Below are 20375 nucleotides of genomic sequence, written 5' to 3'. Positions count from 1 at the left end.
TTTTTCTTTCCTTTTTTTAAAAATTAGAGCTCATTTTCATATTTGACTCGAACACAGGATTACCAGAGCTGTTCCTAGGACTATGCCCTGGGAAAGGTAAGAGAAGACGTATTTGGAGTGGGTCGCGGCGGGGGGACGCCACGCACTGCGAATTTGGAGAAGCGAGGAGAACTCGCTGTGCGCGCCCAGTTCTACAAATAGCCCCCTCCAAGTCAGCGTACAAAAGAAAACCCTGAGGTGCGGCTCTCATGCTAAGACTCGGCCTCTCCCGCAGCCGCGCTCCGCGGAGGCAGCTGCGCGGCAGAGGACTCAGTCCTGACGCAGCGTCCCCCGGACCGGAAGTGCGCCGCCTGCGCCAGGGGGCGCGCGGTCGCCCGCGCGGGAGGAGCCGAGGGGCGGGGCTGGAGGGGCCGAGGGGCGGGGCTGGAGGGGCCGAGGGGCGGGGCGGGAGGAGCCGAGGGGCGGGGCGGGAGGAGCCGAGGGACGGGGCGGGAGAAGCCGAGGGGCGGGGCGCGAGGGCGGGCGGCGCCCGGCGGCCGCTCGGGACCGGGAGACACCTGAGGCCCGTCCCTCCCTCAGCTCCTGCGGCCGTGGCCCCGAAAGCATCAGGCCCCGGGTTCCAGATCCTCTAATCCCCTTCTCGCACCGCTCCTCCTAAAGGCAGAAATCCGGAACAAGTATGACAAGTTTTTAGAAAACTTCCAGAAAGCCAGCTCCTTGAAGAACTCAACCCCTTTTCTCTAGCCGACAACACTGGGACAGACCATTCCTGAGCCCCTGCTGACTGACCCTTCAGCCACTATCTTAGAAGAAAAGGAAAGAGGAAAAACCCCAAAACCTCCACTGAAATGGGCTGCTGAAGTCAGGACCCCAAAACCAGAAACAATTTGAGGAACCATCTGGTTTGAAAACAGGCTTCTGCTTTCCCCACTACTTCATGAGTTGTGCCAAGAAAGAATACTGTCACCCTCTGCTTATTTCTGAGAGGACTAGGGGCGAGCTGTTTTTTATAAGAAGCTTCATTAGGTAGAAAAGATCTTCCTGCTCTCCATCTAGTGGATAGAGTAGAAAAACCGTCCCAGAAACTGGTAAGGGCACCCATCCTCAATAAAGCCCAAAATGTGGCATTGGCTTTGCAGAAATAAAAGTGAAAACTTTTTAGAGGGAGAGATATTCCAAGAGCAGATAAAAATGCAAACAACCTTTTAAAAGGTAATCATCTCTAATAAACCAGACTTGAAAATTAAAGCAAATGAGGTGTCATTATATAACAACTAAATTACCAGAATGTTTGAAATAACACTCAATGGTAGCTAGATTAGAGTAAAACCTTCTCACAGTCTTGACTGATAAAATTGCAAATGGGTAGAATCATTGAAAAAGGCAAAATGAAAACAGTTACTTCTGGGACCAAAATGACATTCATAAGAAATGAGATAGAAACAGAAACCTTCTGAAAGATGGTAATCGTTATATGGTCACTCATATTACCCTTGAAATATTTGGAAATAACCTAAGTTTTAGACAGTGAGGAAATGGTTTAGTAATTTACAATACATCAGTGTGAAGGAACTGAAAATGAAGTTTACAGAAATCGTGAAAGTATCTCTTCGTTCCATAGAAATTGGAGACCTAAGTGTTTTTTAAGCCAAATAAAAATGGTACATTCACTATGATTTTAGCTATTTTAAAATATTTCCATACACGCATGCACAAATTAATTCCTACATATGTATATATCTATATGTGGTTAGTGATGCAGGAAGATATTATGTAAACATGAAAATGTTTGAATAAAAGTCAAGATTAGGGTTGTCCTTTTCTTACAAAATGTAAAAGATCAAATTCTATTTTACAATTGACTTTTCCAGGGAAGGGAAGCTAATTTCTCTAAGAATATGGTTTTCAAACATCTTTCTTAGGAACCCTCTTTCATATTTTGGGTTTCTGTGTAAATTGCTTTGCTCATAATTGTTTTCTTTTGAGTAAGTAATACAGTTCCAAACTCAAGAGATAACAAAACATAGACTGTCCCTTAGCAACCTATCCCTACCTCACCTCCCCAGATATAATAAATGTTATCAGATTCTTTCCTGTCCTTCCACTTATATTCTATGCATGAAAAAGAAATATGTATATATGTGCATATTTTTAAATACATAATATTAAAGTTGACAAGAGTTGAACTCCCAGGACAAAGAAAACATGTAAGTACATTTAAGAATTTAGCAAACCTTCAAAAATTAAATACCTTTAATGAGGACCCTCTCTTCATACTCTTTAAGGGGGGTTTTATCTTTCCAGGTAAGAAAATTCACAAATTCGAGGTAGTTAATCAGCCCGTCTTTATCCACATCACAGTATTCAAATAGCTGGTCCAGGAGCTTCTCGTCTAAGTGCAAGTGGGCCTGGTCACACGCTTCCTGAAGCTCAGCTTTGTCTATCGCCCCATCTCCCTTCTGTTAGACACAAAGCAAGAAAAGGTGATGTGAGCATTGTCTTCAAGAGCGGAAGTGGGCAATGTCTGTTATTTCCCTTGAGAAAAAAAAAGTCTATCACATAAATTCCAAGAATCTGTCTTATTTTTCACGTAGTAGTTGCTAGTCGCTCGGTCTTGTCCGACTCTTTGCGACCCCATGGACTGTAGCCTCTCAGGCTCCTCCGTCCATGGGATTTTCCAGGCAAGAGTGCTGGAGTGGATTGCCATTTCCTTCTCCAGGGGATCTTCCTGACCCAGGAATCCAACACGGGTCTCCCACATTGCAGGCAGACGCTTTACTGTCTGAGCCACCAGGGAAGCCCCCTATTTTTTTTTTTTTTTCACATAAGAAGAGTCAGTCTTTAAGCGAGATTGGTCCTCATTGTGTCCATCTGATATGTACCCAGTAATTTCAACCCTTTGTTCATTTTAGGATCTTTGTCTTTAAATCATGCTGCCTACACTCTGGTGGAATAGGCCCAAGCATGATCCACGCTGGACATCTCATGTGACCAGCACTGTATACTTCCCACAACGTCCTACAACTTTCCATGCTTCCAAAGCTTTGAAAACCTCTGGTTCCAACTGGGCAGCCCATGGTCCTCCAGGCCACTGCCTGATAAAGAGGAGAAAGTGGCAAGTGGATGCAGGCCAAGCACAGGGAGGTGGGTTCAAAGACAGCTGCCTCTGGGGAACTCCCTGGCGGCACAGTGAGCAGTTAAGACTCCACACTTCTTCCATTGAAGGGAACATGGGTTCAATTCCTGGTCAAGGATCTAAGATCCCGCCGCACTCTAGCTATTAACACTCCCCTGGGCAAGAGGGGCAGTTTCCACCAGTTTCAGACAACAGTTAAAGACAGAAGCACTTAAGGTGAGCTGCAAAGCAGGAAAGGGAAATTTAGAAAGGCTGTAGGCAGAACTTGGAGAAGGCACTGGCACCCCACTCCAATACTCTTGCCTGGAAAATCCCATGGACAGAGGAGCCTGGTAGGCTGCAGTCCATGGGGTCTCGAAGAGTCGGACACAACAGCGACTTCGCTTTCACTTTTCACTTTCATGAATTGGAGAAGGAAATGGCAGCCCACTCCAGTGTTCTTGCCTGGAGAATCCCAGGGACGGTGGAGCCTGGTGGGCTGCCATCTATGGGGTCGCACAGAGTTGGACACAACTGAAGTGACTTAGTAGTAGTAGGCAAAACTGGCTACACTTCGAGGGGTGAGGACCTGGAGCATGGGATGCTTGTTAAGGAGGAATGGCCAGAGCCGGGCGTCTTACCACTTAGCCCTGCTGCAGCCTGTCAAGCCCACCTTAAATACACCTGCCCGCTGACTGTGAAAGGTCCAAGCCTCCCTGCCAGCTGCCACAAGGGAGCTTTGCCCTCTGGAGAGACTTCCCTGAGATAGATAAACTCCCAAGGGAAACCATGAGTGACTCACTGACTAGCATTCGGCTCCTAGGCCCAGAGTTGGAGTCACAATGCTCACGAAGGCAATCCCTTGGAAAATGAGAAACTGACCCAGTGAATTCCAGATGAATTCTAGATAAATTCCTGCAGCTAGACCCACAGGCCTGGATAACGATCCTAACCCTTCTGTTGAAACAGAATTAGGATGTAAAATATATTATCTTGGCAGGGAACTGCAATGTCCTGGATAAAGCAGACTGCTTTATGAAATTCTCTGCTGCATGCCCAAGTCAACAAAAAATGCAGACCCCACAGTCCTAACAAAAGCAATGGGGGGACCAGGGGGATGGCTGTTGAATCAAGGGTCCCCCAAACTAAAATAGATGGTGGTGATAATGAAAATAAATGCTTCTTACCAAGGACAGAGCCACTTCTGCCTCTGCATCCTTTATTTCTCCCTCCCCACACTCAAAACCCAGCTGTTCTAAGGAGGACGTTGACTTGGTGTAAGCCAAAGTCTGCTCACATGGACAAAGTCCTACACGTGGACGTCACCAGATGGTCAACACCGAAATCAGAGTGATTATATCCTTTGCAGCCAAAGATGGAGAAGCTCTATACAGTCAGCAAAAACACGGAGGACGTTGAGCCAAAGGTGTGAGGGGTGAGCCAAAGTCCCCTCGTCCCCAGGGGGACTACCGGCCAGAGGTATCTGTGCAACTTCAGGGGGCAGGGACTCAAACTGCTATGGCTTCATAGGCTGTGGGTGCCAAAGCTCTCATCTCACTCAGTCTGTAACAAGCAGAGGTGTCAGGAATCCGCTGGTGGGGGTTAGGCAGGGTTTGTTCAAAATGGAGAAGGAAGGTTCCAGGTGCATCATTTCTGTGGCTTCCACTGCTGGATGCATAATTGTGTTGCTGCTCTCCATACCCGTCTGGGGCATGTTCTGGCCCTTCTGACCAGAAGCCACAGGGAGACAAGCTAGGACCTTTGGGGCCTCACAGCTCTCAAGACCCTTTGAACTGCAAGTCTCTATGAATAAGGGTTTCATGAACCTGAAACCCAGGGTCCTCACTGGTCTGCTGTGGCTTTCAACCTCAGTGAGAGCTATGAAGGAGCAAAACAAGCAGTCACTCTCCTCGGTGGGTGGACTGCTGCTGCTGCTGAGTCGCCTCAGTCATGTCCGACTCTGTGCGACCCCAGAGACAGCAGCCCACCAGGCTCCCCCGTCCCTGGGATTCTCCAGGCAAGAACTCTGGAGTGGGTTGCCATTTCCTTCTCCAATGCGTGAAAGTGAAGTCATTCAGTCATGTCTGACTCTTAGCAGCCTATCAGGCTCCTCCTGTTCATGGGATTTTTCCAGCCAAGAGTACTGGAGTGAGTAGCCATTTCCTTCTCCATCGGTTGGTGGAACTCAAGTTTATTTTCATGGTTCCAGCCAGCACTCCCCTTGAACCTGTATATTTTTGCTGACTCTTGAATTGTTGCCAGTGTTTTGGTTGCCACATGGAAAACTACAGATTGGAAGATTAAAGACACGTCTTTTCGAGTCAGAGATCTATAGATCAACAGAGGAATGGATAAAGAATCTATGGCACATATATTCAATGGGATATTGCTCAGCAACAAAAAAGAACAAAATAATGCCATGTTTGTAGCAGCATGGATGGGCCTAGAGATTGTCATACTGAGTGAAGTGAATCAGACACAGAAAGACAAATATATGATACCACTTATATGTGGTATCTAAACAAAAGGAGGAGCTACAAATGAACTTATTTACAAAACAGAAGTAGAGTCAGGAATGTAGAAAACCAACTTTTGGTTCCCAGGTGATGGAGGCAAAGAGATAAACTGGGGACTGAGAATGACATACACACTGTGTGTGTGCCAAGTCACTCCTGTCATGTCTGACTCTTTGTGACCCTGTGGACTGTAGCCCGCCAGGCTCCACTGTCCAGGCAAGAATACTGGAGGGGGTTGCCATGCCCTCCTCCAAGGGTCTTCCCGACCCAGGGATTGAACTTGAATTTACTACTGCATATAACATAGATAATAAGGACCTACTACATAGCACAGGGAACTCTACTCAGTCCTCTGTAATGGCCTATGTGGAAAGGAATCTAAAAACGAGTGGATACGTGACTGTGTATAATTGATTCACTTTGCTGTACAGCTGACACTGCTGCTGCTGCTAAGCTGCTAAGTCGCCTCAGTCGTGTCCGACTCTGTGTGACCCCATAGATGGCAGCCCACTAGGCTCCTCTGTCCCTGGGATTCTCCAGGCAAGAACACTGGAGTGGGGTGCCATTTCCTCCTCCAACCTGAACACGTTAACACCTGAAACTAACACATTATAAATCAACTCTACCCCAATAGAAATTTTTAAAAAAGAAAACCATGGAAACAAATCACAGCTGCTGAGTGAACCATCCAATTAATTCATACAGCTGCCCGTGATGAGGGTCCATCCTCCTGTAAGGATGGCTGGAATCAAGCTTCAGATGGAGCCTGAACCACCCAGGGGGCCACCGTCACTGCCGGGATCCGTCCTTGCACCAGACATGGCAGTACAGTTACCATCAGACTGGGAGCCAAGTAAAGCCACCGGCCTGAGCAGAGGCTGCCACCACATGCCGAACTCGCGACTCCGGCCGCCAGCGGACCCGTTTGTCTCGCGGCGAGAGACGCGCCGCGCACGAGGCACTGCCCCCGCTCCGGCCACACTGACGACGTGAACCTGTGTCCCCTCCCAGAGCTGCTGGCGGCGCCTGTCGCTGCTGACACGTCTTCAAGTCATGGAGTCGCTATTTCAGGCCAGTGAGCCAGCTCCAGTCACAGGAGCGCGGCCCATGGAGTGCATCTGAGTCATGCGCTCTGCCTTCCGGCCCATTTTCAGCCTGGCGGTGGCACGGCTTAGAGCACAGAGGCTCCTCAGCGATGAGCCGTCAGTCCAGACACTCAGTGAGCCCTCCCTGCCCCCAGGCACCCACGGCTGAGCCTTGGGACTGCCTTCTCAAAGCCATCTCCCTTCCTCCCCAGCTCCTGGCTCACACATCTGAGTAGACCTATGTTGTCACTGACGGAACTGTTCCCTAAAAGGAATCTTCCCATCTCAGCTACTTCCTGGATAATAATTAGAATAAAAGGAGTTGGAATTACACATACAAATTTTGAAAATCTAAGACTCTGCTGTGACATTCTTGGACATGATGAGTCTTTGTGTTTCTTTTTTTTTCCCTTCTAGATTTTACATTCCCTGAGTAAAAAGCCTGCACATTATCTGGAATAATATTTGATGTACTATGAGTGTTCAGCAAATAACAGAATTAATCCTCTAAGCCAAGAAGATTCATTTAAGAAATCACAGTTTATTTGTTCTGTTTTGTTTTGCTTCTCAATTAAATTAAATCTGGGCACTCAACAATATAAGATTCAAACAATCAAAAACCATCCTACAGCTGCACCAGGAAGACCCCCATCATATTACCCTTGCAGAAAAAAGCTCCTCAAGGACCCTGAGCTCTGTGCCGTGCATGTTAACAGTTAACTATTTAAAAGGTGTATCAGCATTGAAGAATTCTCAGTAATTTTCTCCCTGCTTAATTTAATTTTATCATAAGGAATGTGCCTGGTGGTTCACTAAAATAATCAACAGCTATTAAGATGATCGTCTTGCCTATAATTACATGTAAAATGAAGAATTTTCAGAAAGGAGAGCACTGCGCATCCTGCAAGTCCCCTTATTCACGTCACTAGCGTGTGGATTCTCCAGTGTCATCATCTAGATACTTGGAGTTCAATACAGTTAAAAATAGACTTGTTCAGAAATGAAACAGTGCCATTTGCAAAGATGTGGATGGACGTAGAGATGTCATACAGAGTGAAGTAAGTCAGAAAGAGAAGAACAAATACTGTATAATATCGCTTTTATGTGGAATCTAGAAAAATAGTGCAGATGAACTTATTTGCAAAGCAGACATATAGACACAGACACCGAGGACAAACGTATCGATACCAAGAGGGGAGGGGGATGAATTGGGAGATTAAGATTGACACATTTACACTATTGGTACCATGGATAAAATAGATAACTAATGAGAAGCTACTGTGCAGCACAGGGAACTCTACTCAGTGCTTTGTGGTGACCTAAATGGGAAGGAAATCCAAAAAGAAGGGATATATATATATATATAATATATATATTAGATTAGATTAATAGCTGATTCACTTTGCTATACAGCAGAAACAAACACAACATTGGAAAACAACTATACTTCAATAAAAATTTTTAAAACATATATGTTTCCACCTGTGCATTTAATTCTAAAGAATACTTTTTAAATTACCTGTAGATAGCGATCAGACTTTATTAAAAATCAGAGAAACAGCTGAATACTTTCTTTAAACACAACTTTGTGAGAAATGTTGATGACTGGCATTTGTCCCAACATAATTAGTATAAACTTAAATGAGATATTTAACCCACGTTTTATTCATCAGTACACCACAGACACACAGACCCCCTAATCTAAAATAAAATGAACGGGCTTAAAATGAATTAGCCAATGAGTGATCAAGATTTTTTTATAAAATAAAAAGTGTGAAGTGTCACTTTCCTAAAACTGTACTCAACATCAGAAGGGAGATAAGAATATCATCTTTTCCCTTTGAGATAAACTAAAATCATTCTGTTCTTTCTTTTCTTCTGTCAAGATGATGAAGTGTTACATCATCACAGCTTTCTTTATGAGCTTTTATTTGTCTGTTTTAGACTCATTCTAAAATGGTTTTGAAGCTGCCTAGAAAAATAAGTACAAAGAGAGCAAAAAAAAAAAAAAAGAAATCAAGGCAAAGAGAAAAATAAATTTGGAATGAAATAAGATGAAACCTGAAGCCAGAAGAGCGCACAGAATGTATGCTGTCAGATCACGTTCACAAACTAGACGTGTTTCTCTGGGTTGGCTCTACGCTTGCTGGTGGCCAAGACAAAAAGTTATGTACAATCAGTACAAAATTCATGCTGCACAAGAGGTAAGAACGAACCAGATACTTACACAAAGCATGGTTATTTGCTCTAGAAAGACTGGGTTTCCTTATAAGAAGGATGTATGTGACGAAAATAACAGCCGCATGGGCATACGAATACAAAGTCTGCCACGTTTCACATTGGTGTAGTAGGACTCCTAAGTGCAAGCCAAAGGCGGTGCAGCTTGGTAAATGCTGAGATGGCCTAAAATGATGTCGGGTAATTACACAGCCCCACATCGATCTGATTTGTTCAAAGCATAAAATTTTTAGAGTAGCTTGAAAATGGAATGACCTTGCTCTCTCAAACACTGAAACCACACCTGATCCCCGTGGGAAGACGTGTTCTAAGCTTGACTGAGACCAGACTGGTGGTACCATGTGTGCAAGTTCAGAGTGAGGCAGAGACTGTCCATCCCCCACGTTCCCAGCACACTCCAGTTTAATGATCTTTAAGAGTGGTTCTCAAACCTGAACACACAGCAGAATCACTGAGGAGTTTGTTAGAACACAATCACTAGACCCCAATCCCAAGTTCCTAATTCAGTATGTGTGAGGTGGGCCTTAGAAAGTGCATTTCTAGTATCTCCCCAAGTAACAATGCTGGTGGTTAAAGAACCTTATTTTGACAACACAGATCAATTCCAGGAGTCAGCAAACTTTTTCTGACAAGGGCCAAAAAGTCTATTCAGTCTCTGATGCACTACTCTGCATGTGTAGCTGCAAATCAGCCACAGACGATACTTAAAACACATGGGCACATGCATGTACTCTGGCAATCCCACTCCTGGGCATATACCAGAGGCAACTCTAATTCAAAAAGATGCATGTACCCCAGTGTTCACCGCAGCACTGTCTACAGCAGCCAGGACGTGGGAACCACCTAAGCGTCCATCAACAGAGGAGTGGATGAAGGTGCGGTGTGCGCGTACAGTGCAATGCCACTGAGCCACGGAAAAAGAATGAAACAGTGCCATCTGCAGCAACATGGATGGGCCTAGAGATGATTATACCAACTAAAGTAAGTCAGGCAGAAAAAGAGAAGTACAGTATGATGCCACTTATATGTGGAATCTAAAACACGACACAGATGAGCTTATCCACCAAAGAGAAACAGACTCACAGACAAAGAGAACAAACTTATGGCTACCAAAGGGGAGAGGAGGCGGGGGAGGGATAAATCAGGGGCTGGGGATTAACAAGCTACTATATAGAAAGTAGATAAACAACAGGGACTTACTGTACAGCACAGGGAACTATGTCCTGTACGTGTGTGTGTGTGGGTGTGGGTGTGTGTGAGTTACTCAGTCATGTCCAACTCTTTGCAATCTCATGGACTATAGTCCGCCAGTCTCCTCTGTCCATAGAGTTCTCCCGGCGAGAATAATGAAGTGGGTAGCCATTCCTTTCTCCAGGGGATCTTCCTGACCTAGGGATTGAACCTGGGTCTCCTACATTGCAGGCAGATTCTTTACCATCTGAGCCACCAGGGGAGCCAAGATCAAATCCAGCCCACCACCACCTATTTTAGTAAACAGTTTTACACGCCCGTGTAAATAGTTGATTCACGACGTCGTATTAGTTTCTGGTGTACGGCAAATGTGATCCTGATCTACACCAGCCTGCTGGACCTGTAAGCCCACGCATAGACCAAAACTCTCCCCTTCACTACTGGCCTTGTCATAGTGCCTGAAGGCTGCCAGCAGAGTGTCAAAGTTCTGGTAGTTAACTTTCTTCAAGTGGTGCCGCACTGCTGCTACGAGGCCTCGCTGCCTGTCCTTGCCTCGCAGATACTCCCCCGGAAGCCTTCTGTGGATGAGATCACCAACTCCTATTGAAGAGGGAAAGAAAAGTCTTTTATCTGAATGTAAAGTCTGTCACTATTATTCACATCCTAAAAGAGAGAGAGACCTAGCAACTCCTGTGAATGAAAAGACCTAACGCCAAGACTATCAAGCAGCATGACAGAAAACCCTTTTGTATTAAAAAAAGAAAAAGTGTACACAGTAATTGATGAAAATGAATACTTCTGCTATATGCCACTTCTCCATTCAATGAAAAAAATCTGAATAAATGAATTTTATGAGAGAATCATGAGCCCACTCAGCTATCAAGTCCTCTCTTAAGACAGCAAAGCTCTTGCCTGTCTAAAGAGACAGGCAGACAAATGTAGACATTTGTCTACAAGGCCGAGATCTGAAAGCTGGGGCTGATTCCATGTGCCGGTCACTCTGTGTGCCTTCGGGCCACTGGACCCCTGGGAAGCCTTGTGAAAGCTGGGCACGAGTTCCCTGCTCCTCCTTAGTGTGAGTTTCCATTCCGCCTTCACTCTGCTCATCAAGTCTCCACTTCTCAGTCCTGCTTCTCTGTGACCAGCACGGGAGACCTGCCTCCATCCACAGTCCATTAACCGAGTCCTGACCCACAACCGCCAGTAACAACCCCTCCAATCCACCAGCTGCAACCCCCAGAGCCCAGCCTTGCTTTCACTTTTCTTTCATGATTTAAAGGAACTTTGTTGAATTATGACACAAAGTATATTCACACTGCCTCTAAACCCCATTCCTTGGCATGTTTATGGTGACAGACATCAAACAAGAGGCGACCATGTTGCTTCAGATATGATGGTTTGGTGGATGTCACCAGAAGAAACCTCTCCCTCTGTTCTTTTCCCCCATGGCCTCTACCCCACCCTTCCTGCTTTTACTGGCAACTGGCTGTGATATCCTGGGTAGGTTAATTTAAATTGCAACACTGATGGATGCAACCAGAGATTATCATACTAAGTGATGTAAGTCAGAAGGAGAAAGACAAACCCCGTCTGATACCATTTGTATGAGGAACCTAAAATATGACACAAACTAACCTACCCATGAAACAGAAATAGAATCACAAACACAGAGAACAGATGGGCTGTGCCCAGGGCGAGGTGGGGAGGGACGGGTTGGGATCGGCAGGTGCAAACTATTATACATAGGGTGGATGCACAACAAGGCCCGACTATACAGCACAGGGAAGTCTGGTCAGAACCCTGTGACAGACCACAACGGAGAATTTTAAATATATACATATATATGTGTGTATATACACATAATTGTATCACTGTGCTTATACAGCAGAAATATTTTAAATCAACTATACTTCAATGTTTAAAAACTGAAAAAATTGCAAATTTGCCTGCACTTCAAAGCAACTAATATTTACACCTACTTTGTGCAAGGCTTTATATTATTAGGGTCTCTCGAGGGTCTCTTTTAATAGGTGTTAGTAGCACCTCTAAGTTTATTATAAAGTCAGGAGTTAATCCTGCATATTCTGATAAAAGCCTCCTTTCTAAGGGTAGACCCTTACTCGTATGCGTGAATGCCTGCCACCAGTGCTGGTTTCAGAAACAGGGCAAGTGCTCAGACGAAGATAATCTGAAATGGAGTCAGCGTCCATCAGACCATCCTAAAGTGGGCAAAACCCGAGTAAGGCTCTTGGAGAGGCAATCGAAGTGGTTGGGTGAGGGGTGATTTCTGACAAATAAGCATGGCTGCTCTTCCCCTCCACATTTCTTCCCCTGATGTCAATCCCCTGGGGGCTGTTCTGTATAAGGAAGCCCTGCTCCCCGGCTTTTCCACAAGACGGCCCTTGGTTGAGTTGGTTTTGTTTTTTGTTTTTATCTTGAGAGGCCTTCCATCTACATTAACATCCAAAAATAACTATTGAATGGTCAGCCTGTGGGTGAGACACAGGCTGACACTCTCTTCCAGCCCGGCCCTGGGAGAATACTTATGAAGCTCATGGCAAATCACTGAAGACTACTCAAGACCCATCGCTGAAGAGCTGAAATCCGGAGTACAAGCTCTGGCCCTCGGAGAGACTAACGCCTTCACCACCACACCAAGGACGTGAGAGAAGCCAGGCCAGCTCCGCGGCGGCCCCCTGCCCACGACCAGCTCCCGTGATGCACCCTGCCCCACCAGCTCCCGTGATGCACCCTGCCCCACCAGCTCCCATGATGCACCCTGCCCTCGACCAGCTCCCGTGATGCACCCTGCCCCACCAGCTCCCGTGATGCCCCGCTGCCCGCCTGCCCTGGGTGTACCCTCAGTCACCCCTGCCCGGGTGCATTCTGGGAGCTGCACGCAGCCCGGGCCCTCTTCCCAGAGGCACATTAACAGAACCAACAACCCCAGGCCCGGGGATGAGGCATTCTTTGTGTCGTTGCCTTTATTTCCCCAAGCAAGAGGAAGGGAGTAATCCAGATCCAGTAGAAAAACCTACGTGTCCTCAGAAGCAGGCAGACCCTGAAACTTTCCGCAGAACAGACACCGTGAATTAACCCTAACAGCAGTCACAAGGGACAGTTAGGGTTAGTCTGTGTGCATCCGTGAGCTCCGTGAAAAGTCCAGAGAGGACTGAGTCCTCTTTCCCAGTTACAGCGTATGCTGCCAAGGCTGCTGCTGACACATACATACTTTATAAACTATTAATGGCGGTGTTCTTCATTTTCATTTTATAACACTATCTTGTCACTCAATTTATCACGTAGCTCAACTGCATTAAAATCACCCATAGAGTTTATTAGATATGCCGGTTCCTGGGATCCATGCCCAGATAATTCTGATTCGATAGGCTCTCATGTACACTAAATTTTAGGAACTTCCCAGGTGGCCCTAGTGGTAAAGAACCCACGTGCCAATGCAGAAGACAGAAGAGACACAGGTTCAATCCCTGGAGGAGGGCATTAGAAACTTTGTCTGTGTTTCACTCTCAGCATGATAAACTATGTGTTGGATTCATTGATTCATGCTATAAATACCTGGAAAACAATGCACTGTGCACAAGACCCCAGGCACCAAACAGACAGCAAGCTGGGGCACCCCCAGCATGAAACTGCCCTCCAGTAGGCAGCTGACCATGATTATCTACTTGTTTTTCAGACTAACTGATGGATTTCCTAAATCACTCCTTACCAGAGCCTCTAAGATGGGCAGACATCCATTAAACACATAACAGTTGATCTAAACAAAGTATGATCTCCTACTGTGGTGACTCACCATGCTTAGAACATCATGTTGCATTAGCAAATAAGTATTTATTTTACTTGTTAGTGAGCAGACTTTAGCTAACACCCTTTCAGTGCGTGTTCTAAGTCGTTTCAGTCGTGTCTGATTCTTTGCAACCCTATGAGCTGTATAGCCCCCCAGGCTCCTCTGTCCATGGGATTCTCCAGGCAAGAATACTGGGGTGGATTGCCATGCCCTCCTCCAGGGATCAAACCCATGTCTCTTCTGTCTCCTGCATTGGCACATGGGTTCTTTACCAGCCACCTGGGAGGTTCCTATAATTTAGTGTACTTGCTGCTGCTGCGGCTGCTAAGTCGCTTCAGTCATGTCTGACTCTGTGCGACCCCATAGACGGCAGCCCATCAGGCTCCACCGTCCCTGGGATTTTCCAGGCAAGAACACTGGAGCGGGTTGCCATTTCCTTCTCCAATGCATGAAAGTGGAAAGTGAAAGTGAACTCGCTCAGTCCTGTTCGACTCTTAATGACCCCATGGACTGCAGCCTACCAGGCTCCTCCATCCATGGGATTTTCCAGGCAAAAGTACTGGAGTGGGGTGCCATTGCCTTCTCCGTAGTGTGTACTTGAGAGCCTACTGAATCAGAATTATCTGGGCATGGGTCCCAGGAATCCATATTTAATAAACTCTATAACTCTATGGGTGATTTTAATGCAGGTAGACTGCAAACTATATTTTGAAAACCACTAATATACAGCTCAATCCTAATAAGCTTTCAAATAGTTTTGCCTGGGGAAGGCTGCTACTGAGCTCACTTAGCACCACTAAAGACAAGACCCTGGTAAGTTTCTTCCACTTCTTCACAGACTGTTTCGTTGATCGCCTGGTGGGAAGAGTGGTTCTTCAGTGTGTGGTTGTACAGTGCTTTCTGGAACCTGAATGCCCCTACAGTTCATCTGGGAATGTTGTGAAAATGCCATTTCTGATCCAGGAGGTCTGAGGGTAGAACCCGGGAGTCTGCACCTCTAAGAGCCTTACGGGGACACCAACACTGCCTGTCTGCAACCACATTTTGAGTGCAAGGATCCGGTACGATATTTGAATTCATTAAAAAGTTGCCTCAGTTCACTTTTGATTGTTTAATATAGGCTTTATTTATATTCTAAATAAAATTCTAAGCCTTAACTACACTTAAGGAATTCATTACCAGGACTTTAAACTGTACCTGTTTCAAATATAATAGGACAATGTTGCTTCTTTCTTGTGCTACAAATTGTTCTCATTAATGTTAATATAATATTTTAAGCCTTTAAAATTGGAAGCTTTGAGAGAAGGAGATGGTGAACTTCACTGCATAATTTGGGCAGTGGGGTGGGGGGGGGCAGGATTTTGTCTGTTTGCTTTTGAAAAAAAAACTGTATATTTACCATAGTCCTCAGGACGGAGACAAGCCCCAAATGTGTGGTCTGGGGGAACATTCATTGTTTCCGCAATGCTATCAAAGAAAAAAGTTTCTTTAGTGAAAATTCCCACCACATGGCATCCCTGGAATTTAAAATATGTTTTCCATACGTTTTTAATCACCTATATTTTCTCCTATAACCAAACTATAAAGATCAAACAGAAGTTCTCCAACAGATCTTTTCTCTAATCTCCAACTCACATTAGCAACGGCTGAATGCTTTCACTGGCTTTCAGTGAAAAGGCCCAGATGGAAAAAGAAAAAACAGAACATGGTCCCAAAGTAGAATTATGGAAGCATGCATGTATACAAACATACTCTCTCTCGAGAGAGAGAGAGGAGAGGAAAACGTAACACAGTAAGTTAAATTTCTGAGATCCTAGAAATAAAGGTTTATATAAAATTCTTCCTCTTTCTTTTCCAAATGCCCTCTCCCTTTTGGAGACTCAGTACTTTTCTGGAACCCCAAGCTCTTAGGAGGCTAACAGGGTTCCCTGATTAACACAAAAGGATGATTCTTATTCAACTGATAGACTCTAATAGAACACAAAGCAAAATTTATGACAGGAGTACTTTGTAAATTTGATCCAAAAACATCATCAGTTTTAAGTTACTCATGAACTTACGGATCTAAAACTCTTCCAAGTCTATGTTGAAACTTTTCTTTGAAATCATCAACTCTCTTGGATACAATCTTAGCTCCTCTTTTCCTATAAAATTAGAAAATTGTCAGGTGTGTGTATTACCCAAAGTATTATTGGCTACCAAATATACATATAGTGAAGAATACCATAGTTTTATTTGGGTCAGTGCAACTCATTTCAGTCGCACGCAGTCGTCTCCGACTCTTTGCAGCCCCATGGACTGCATCATGCCAGGCTTCCCTGTCCATCACCAACTCCCGGAGCTTGCTCAAACTCATTTCCATGGAGTCGGTGATGCCATCCACCCATCTCATCCTCTGTCAACCCCTGCTCCTCTCGCCTTCAATCTTTCCCAGCATCAGGGTCTTTTCCAATGAGTCAGTTCTTCACATCATGTGGCCAAAGTATTGGAGTTTCAGCTTCAACATCGGTCCTTCCAGTGAATATTCAGGACTGATTTCCCTTAGCATGGACTGGTTGGATTTCCTTGCAGTCCAAGGGACTCTCAAGAGTCTTCTCCAACACCACAGTTCAAAAGCATCAATTTTTCAACACTCAGCTTTCTTTGTGGTCCAACTTTCACATCCATACATGACCTCTGGAAAAACCATAGCCTTGACTACACGGACCTTTGTTGGCAAAGTAATGTCTCTGCTTTTTAATATGCTATCTAGGTTGGTCAAGCTTTTCTTCCAAGAAGCATGTGTCTTTTAATTTCATAGCTGCAGTCACTATCTGCAGTGATTTTGGAGCTCCCAAAATTAAAGTCTCTCACTGTTTCCCCATCTATCTGCCATGAAGTGATGGGACCGGATGCCATGATCTTAGTTTTCTGAATGTTGAGTCTTAAGCCAACTTTTTCACTCTCCTCTTTCACTTTCATCAAGAGGTTCTTTAGTTCTTCATTTTCTGCCATAAGGGTGGTGTCACCTGCATATCTGAGGTTACTGATATTTCTCCCAGCAATCTTGATCCCAGCTTGTGCTTCATCCAGCCTGGCTTCATCCATACTCTGGAGAGTGAAACTGGTCATTTTAGAAGGAGAGCGAGTCGGAGGTGGTGCGCAGCTCGGTCTCCTGGCGCGGCACTTTCAGCCCAGCGTGGCCCTCCCCAGCGGCGCTGATCCAGCCCAGAGCCCTGCTTCCCTGGTGCCCGCCGACCCCGCACCTGCCCGCTCAGACCAGTGCTCCTCTGCGGGCTCCTCCCTGGCCAGCCAGAGACGCGGAACCCGGGCTGAGTCCAACCTGAGCAGCAAACTCCAGCTCACCAGAAACAAGGAGCAGAAAGGTGTGGCGGAGTAGAAGGACGTGCAGTCATCTCCTGCAAGAACTCCAAAATTACAACTCACTGCTGAAAAACCGTTGACAGGAGAATGTTGGATCCCAGCAAAAAAAGATACCGCACATCCAAGAGCACATGAGAAGCCCCAGCAAGACAGTAGGAGGGGTGAAATCATGTTTCGAATCAAACCCCATACCCAACAGAGACACTTGGAGGACTCAACAAACCTTGTGCACACCAGCACCCAGAGACGGAGCCAAAGCTGTGTTTGAGATCTCTTCAGGAAAATTAGAGGTAGCAAGGGAACATTTCAAGCAAAGATGGGCTCAATAAAGGACAGAAATGGTATGGACCTAACAGAAGAAGAAGATATTAAGAAGAGATGGCAAGAATACACAGAGAAACTATACAAAAAAGATCCTCATGACTCAGATAATCACGATGGTGCGATCACTCACCTAGAGCCAGACATCCTGGAACGAGAAGACAAGTGGGCCTTAGGAAGCATCACTATGAACAAAGCTAGAGGAGGTGATGAAATTCCAGCTGAGCTATTTCAAATCCTAAAAGATGATGCTGTGAAAGTGCTGCACTCAATATGTCAGCAAATTTGGAAAACTCAGCAGTGGCCACAGGACTGGAAAAGGTCAGTTTTCATTCCAATCCCTAAGAAAGTCAATGCCAAAGAATGCTCAAGCTACTGCACAATTGCACTCATCTCAAATACTAGCAAACTAATGCTCAAAATTCTCCCAGCCAGGCTTCAAAAGTGCATGAACCGTGAACTTCCAGATGTTCAAGCTGGATTTAGAAAAGGCAGAGGAACAGAGATCAATTTGCCAACATCAGTTGGATCATCAAAAAAGCACGAGAGTTCCAGAAAAATATTTGCTTCTGCTTAACTGACTATGCAAACGCCTTTGACTGTATGGATCACAACAAACTATGGAAAATTCTTAAAGCGATGGGAATACCAGACCACCTCACCTGCCTCCTGGGAAATATGTATGCTGGTCAAAAAGCAACAGTTAGAACTTGATATGGAACAACAGACTGGTTCCAAATTGGGAAAGGAGTATTGTGTATTGTTAAGGCTCTCTATGTTGCCACCCTGCTTATTTAACTCATATGCAGAGTACATTATGCAAAATGCCATGATCATTTGGATCATCAAAAACTAAATCCAATTTCAAAAGAAAGTATATGCTAAAAAGAAAGCTTTATGTGTTCAACCTTTTATCATGTATATTCCTTTGTAAAGATAAGTAATGGAATACAAAATTTTGATTTAAAAGTAACACAAATTTTTCAGTAAACAAAACCAAAGTGTTAATATCATTCATATAACTCCTAAGATTTATAACAGAAAAGTAAGCATTAAAGAAATTAATAACCAAAGGATATAAGCAACTTACAACTAGTAAGCAAATATATGGAGAACTTATACTCTACAGTAACAAAAGAAATAAAAAGAACAACAAAATATCATGTTTAACATAGTACATATTTAAATACATATCTATATATAGAGAGAGAAAGAAAGAATATCTAACATTGGCAAATAGTATGGCAAAACACTTGCAGATTGCTAGAGCAAGTGATGATAATTCTTTTAGAAATATTTTGGCAGTATGACTCAAAAAGCATAAAAATATTCACCCTCTTATCCACATCTGAAAACCAATCATAAGGAGATAATCCACAAAATTAAAAGTCTGAAAAAATTATATTTATAAAAATGCTTGTAGTCTCACTGACTATAAGGGGAAAAAAAGAAAAGAATCTGAGTGTTCAGTCCTGGAAGGTGATTAATCACGTCACATTAACAAGAACACACTCTGTGTGCATTCTAAATGTTGTTTAGTAAGAATACACAGCCATATAAAATTATTTTATGTTAAGAGCCAAAACAGGATATAAAATGGAATTGCACTCTGATTAAAGTTATGCAAAAACAAAACAAAAGGTATGCAAAAATCAACACAGGAAGCCACAGTAGAAAGAAATAAATGAAAAAGATAATAAAGGCTGAATTAAGGTGACAGGATTATGGGTGATTTGATTTGATTTTGCTCATTTTCTGTAATATAATTTCACTACTTCCACCATTGTGATTAAATGAGTAAGAATTTCTTTTGAGAACTGTAAAATTACACCACCACTATTTAATAGCATTAAAATTAATAAACCTCTATTGTTTTGCTAAGACTAAAAACAGTGAACTTAAAATTCTTAAACTCCTTTTGCTTTTAAAACTATTTCCTGTGCTGGAGAAATACAGGGCTGAAAAAACTTCTGCAGAAGAACGACACTGTGGAGAAACAAAAGATGAAAGATAACGTAATTCATCTCTTATTTCTTTATTTACTTCCCATTAGTTCAAAAGAGAGAAAAAGAACAATGGGGGAAAGTCAGAATAAATCAAAGGCCGTTTGAAGGCCATATTTTGAGCGTATAAAGTGAACAATCTGAAACCAGCTCCAAGGGCTTGATAGGAGCATGCCAGATGGCAACAAGGAGGATTCTAAGCCACGCAGCCCTCGCATCTCAGCCTAACACTGCCTAAAACATGTTGCTGGGAGAATCAGGAACTATTTGTGAGCAGCCGTGCATGTCAGAGAATCAACAGCTGTAATCACGACACACCTCACCGCATTCCCTCACCAGTCAAGTCTGTGTGCCACTCACACACACACACACACACGAGTCTATCATTTCTAGATTTTAACTGATTCTTCTGACCAGAGGTCATAAGCAGAATATAGATACGGGTAATTTTATGAAGGAACTTATCCCTTAAAAGTATATATCCCCAGTAACTCTTAAAAGTTAAGAGTAAGGCAAATGTACGTTGAATAGTGCACAGCACATTAAGACGTGAGCAAAACAGAAATAGGCTCACAGACACAGAAGACAAGCTTAACAGTGGCCAAAGGGGAACGGGGGTATAAATGAGGAACTGGGGATTGCCATATACATACTACGTACTATATTCAAAATAGGTAACCAGTATAAATAACAGGTAATATAGTTCCCGATGCTACACTGTAGGCCCTGTGTAGC

At 44.3% G+C, this 20375-nt stretch overlaps 1 protein-coding gene across 5 annotated transcripts in view; it reads right to left on the bottom strand.

Annotated features, from left to right (window-relative positions):
- Window positions 1-20375, bottom strand: part of EFHB (EF-hand domain family member B) — a 67525-nt gene that overhangs the window by 8364 nt on the left and 38786 nt on the right. For 3 of the 5 annotated variants that reach the window (XM_005906656.2, XM_070376978.1, XM_070376991.1), the window contains exons 7-10: window positions 16014-16097; window positions 15353-15420; window positions 10591-10745; window positions 2252-2459 (exon numbers count right to left, since the gene is read on the bottom strand). In XM_005906656.2, the coding sequence (XP_005906718.2) occupies window positions 2252-2459; window positions 10591-10745; window positions 15353-15420; window positions 16014-16097 (515 nt within the window). The remainder of the gene's footprint in view (window positions 1-2251; window positions 2460-10590; window positions 10746-15352; window positions 15421-16013; window positions 16098-20375) is intronic. The other 2 variants (XM_070376972.1, XM_070376982.1) reach the window with 2 other exon arrangements.

This window comes from Bos mutus, chromosome 1 (assembly GCF_027580195.1).
Source record: "Bos mutus isolate GX-2022 chromosome 1, NWIPB_WYAK_1.1, whole genome shotgun sequence".
Lineage (NCBI taxonomy): Eukaryota > Metazoa > Chordata > Mammalia > Artiodactyla > Bovidae > Bos > Bos mutus.
The sequence above is the reverse complement of the archived record's forward strand: the minus strand, read 5'-3'. Positions and strand labels throughout refer to the sequence as shown.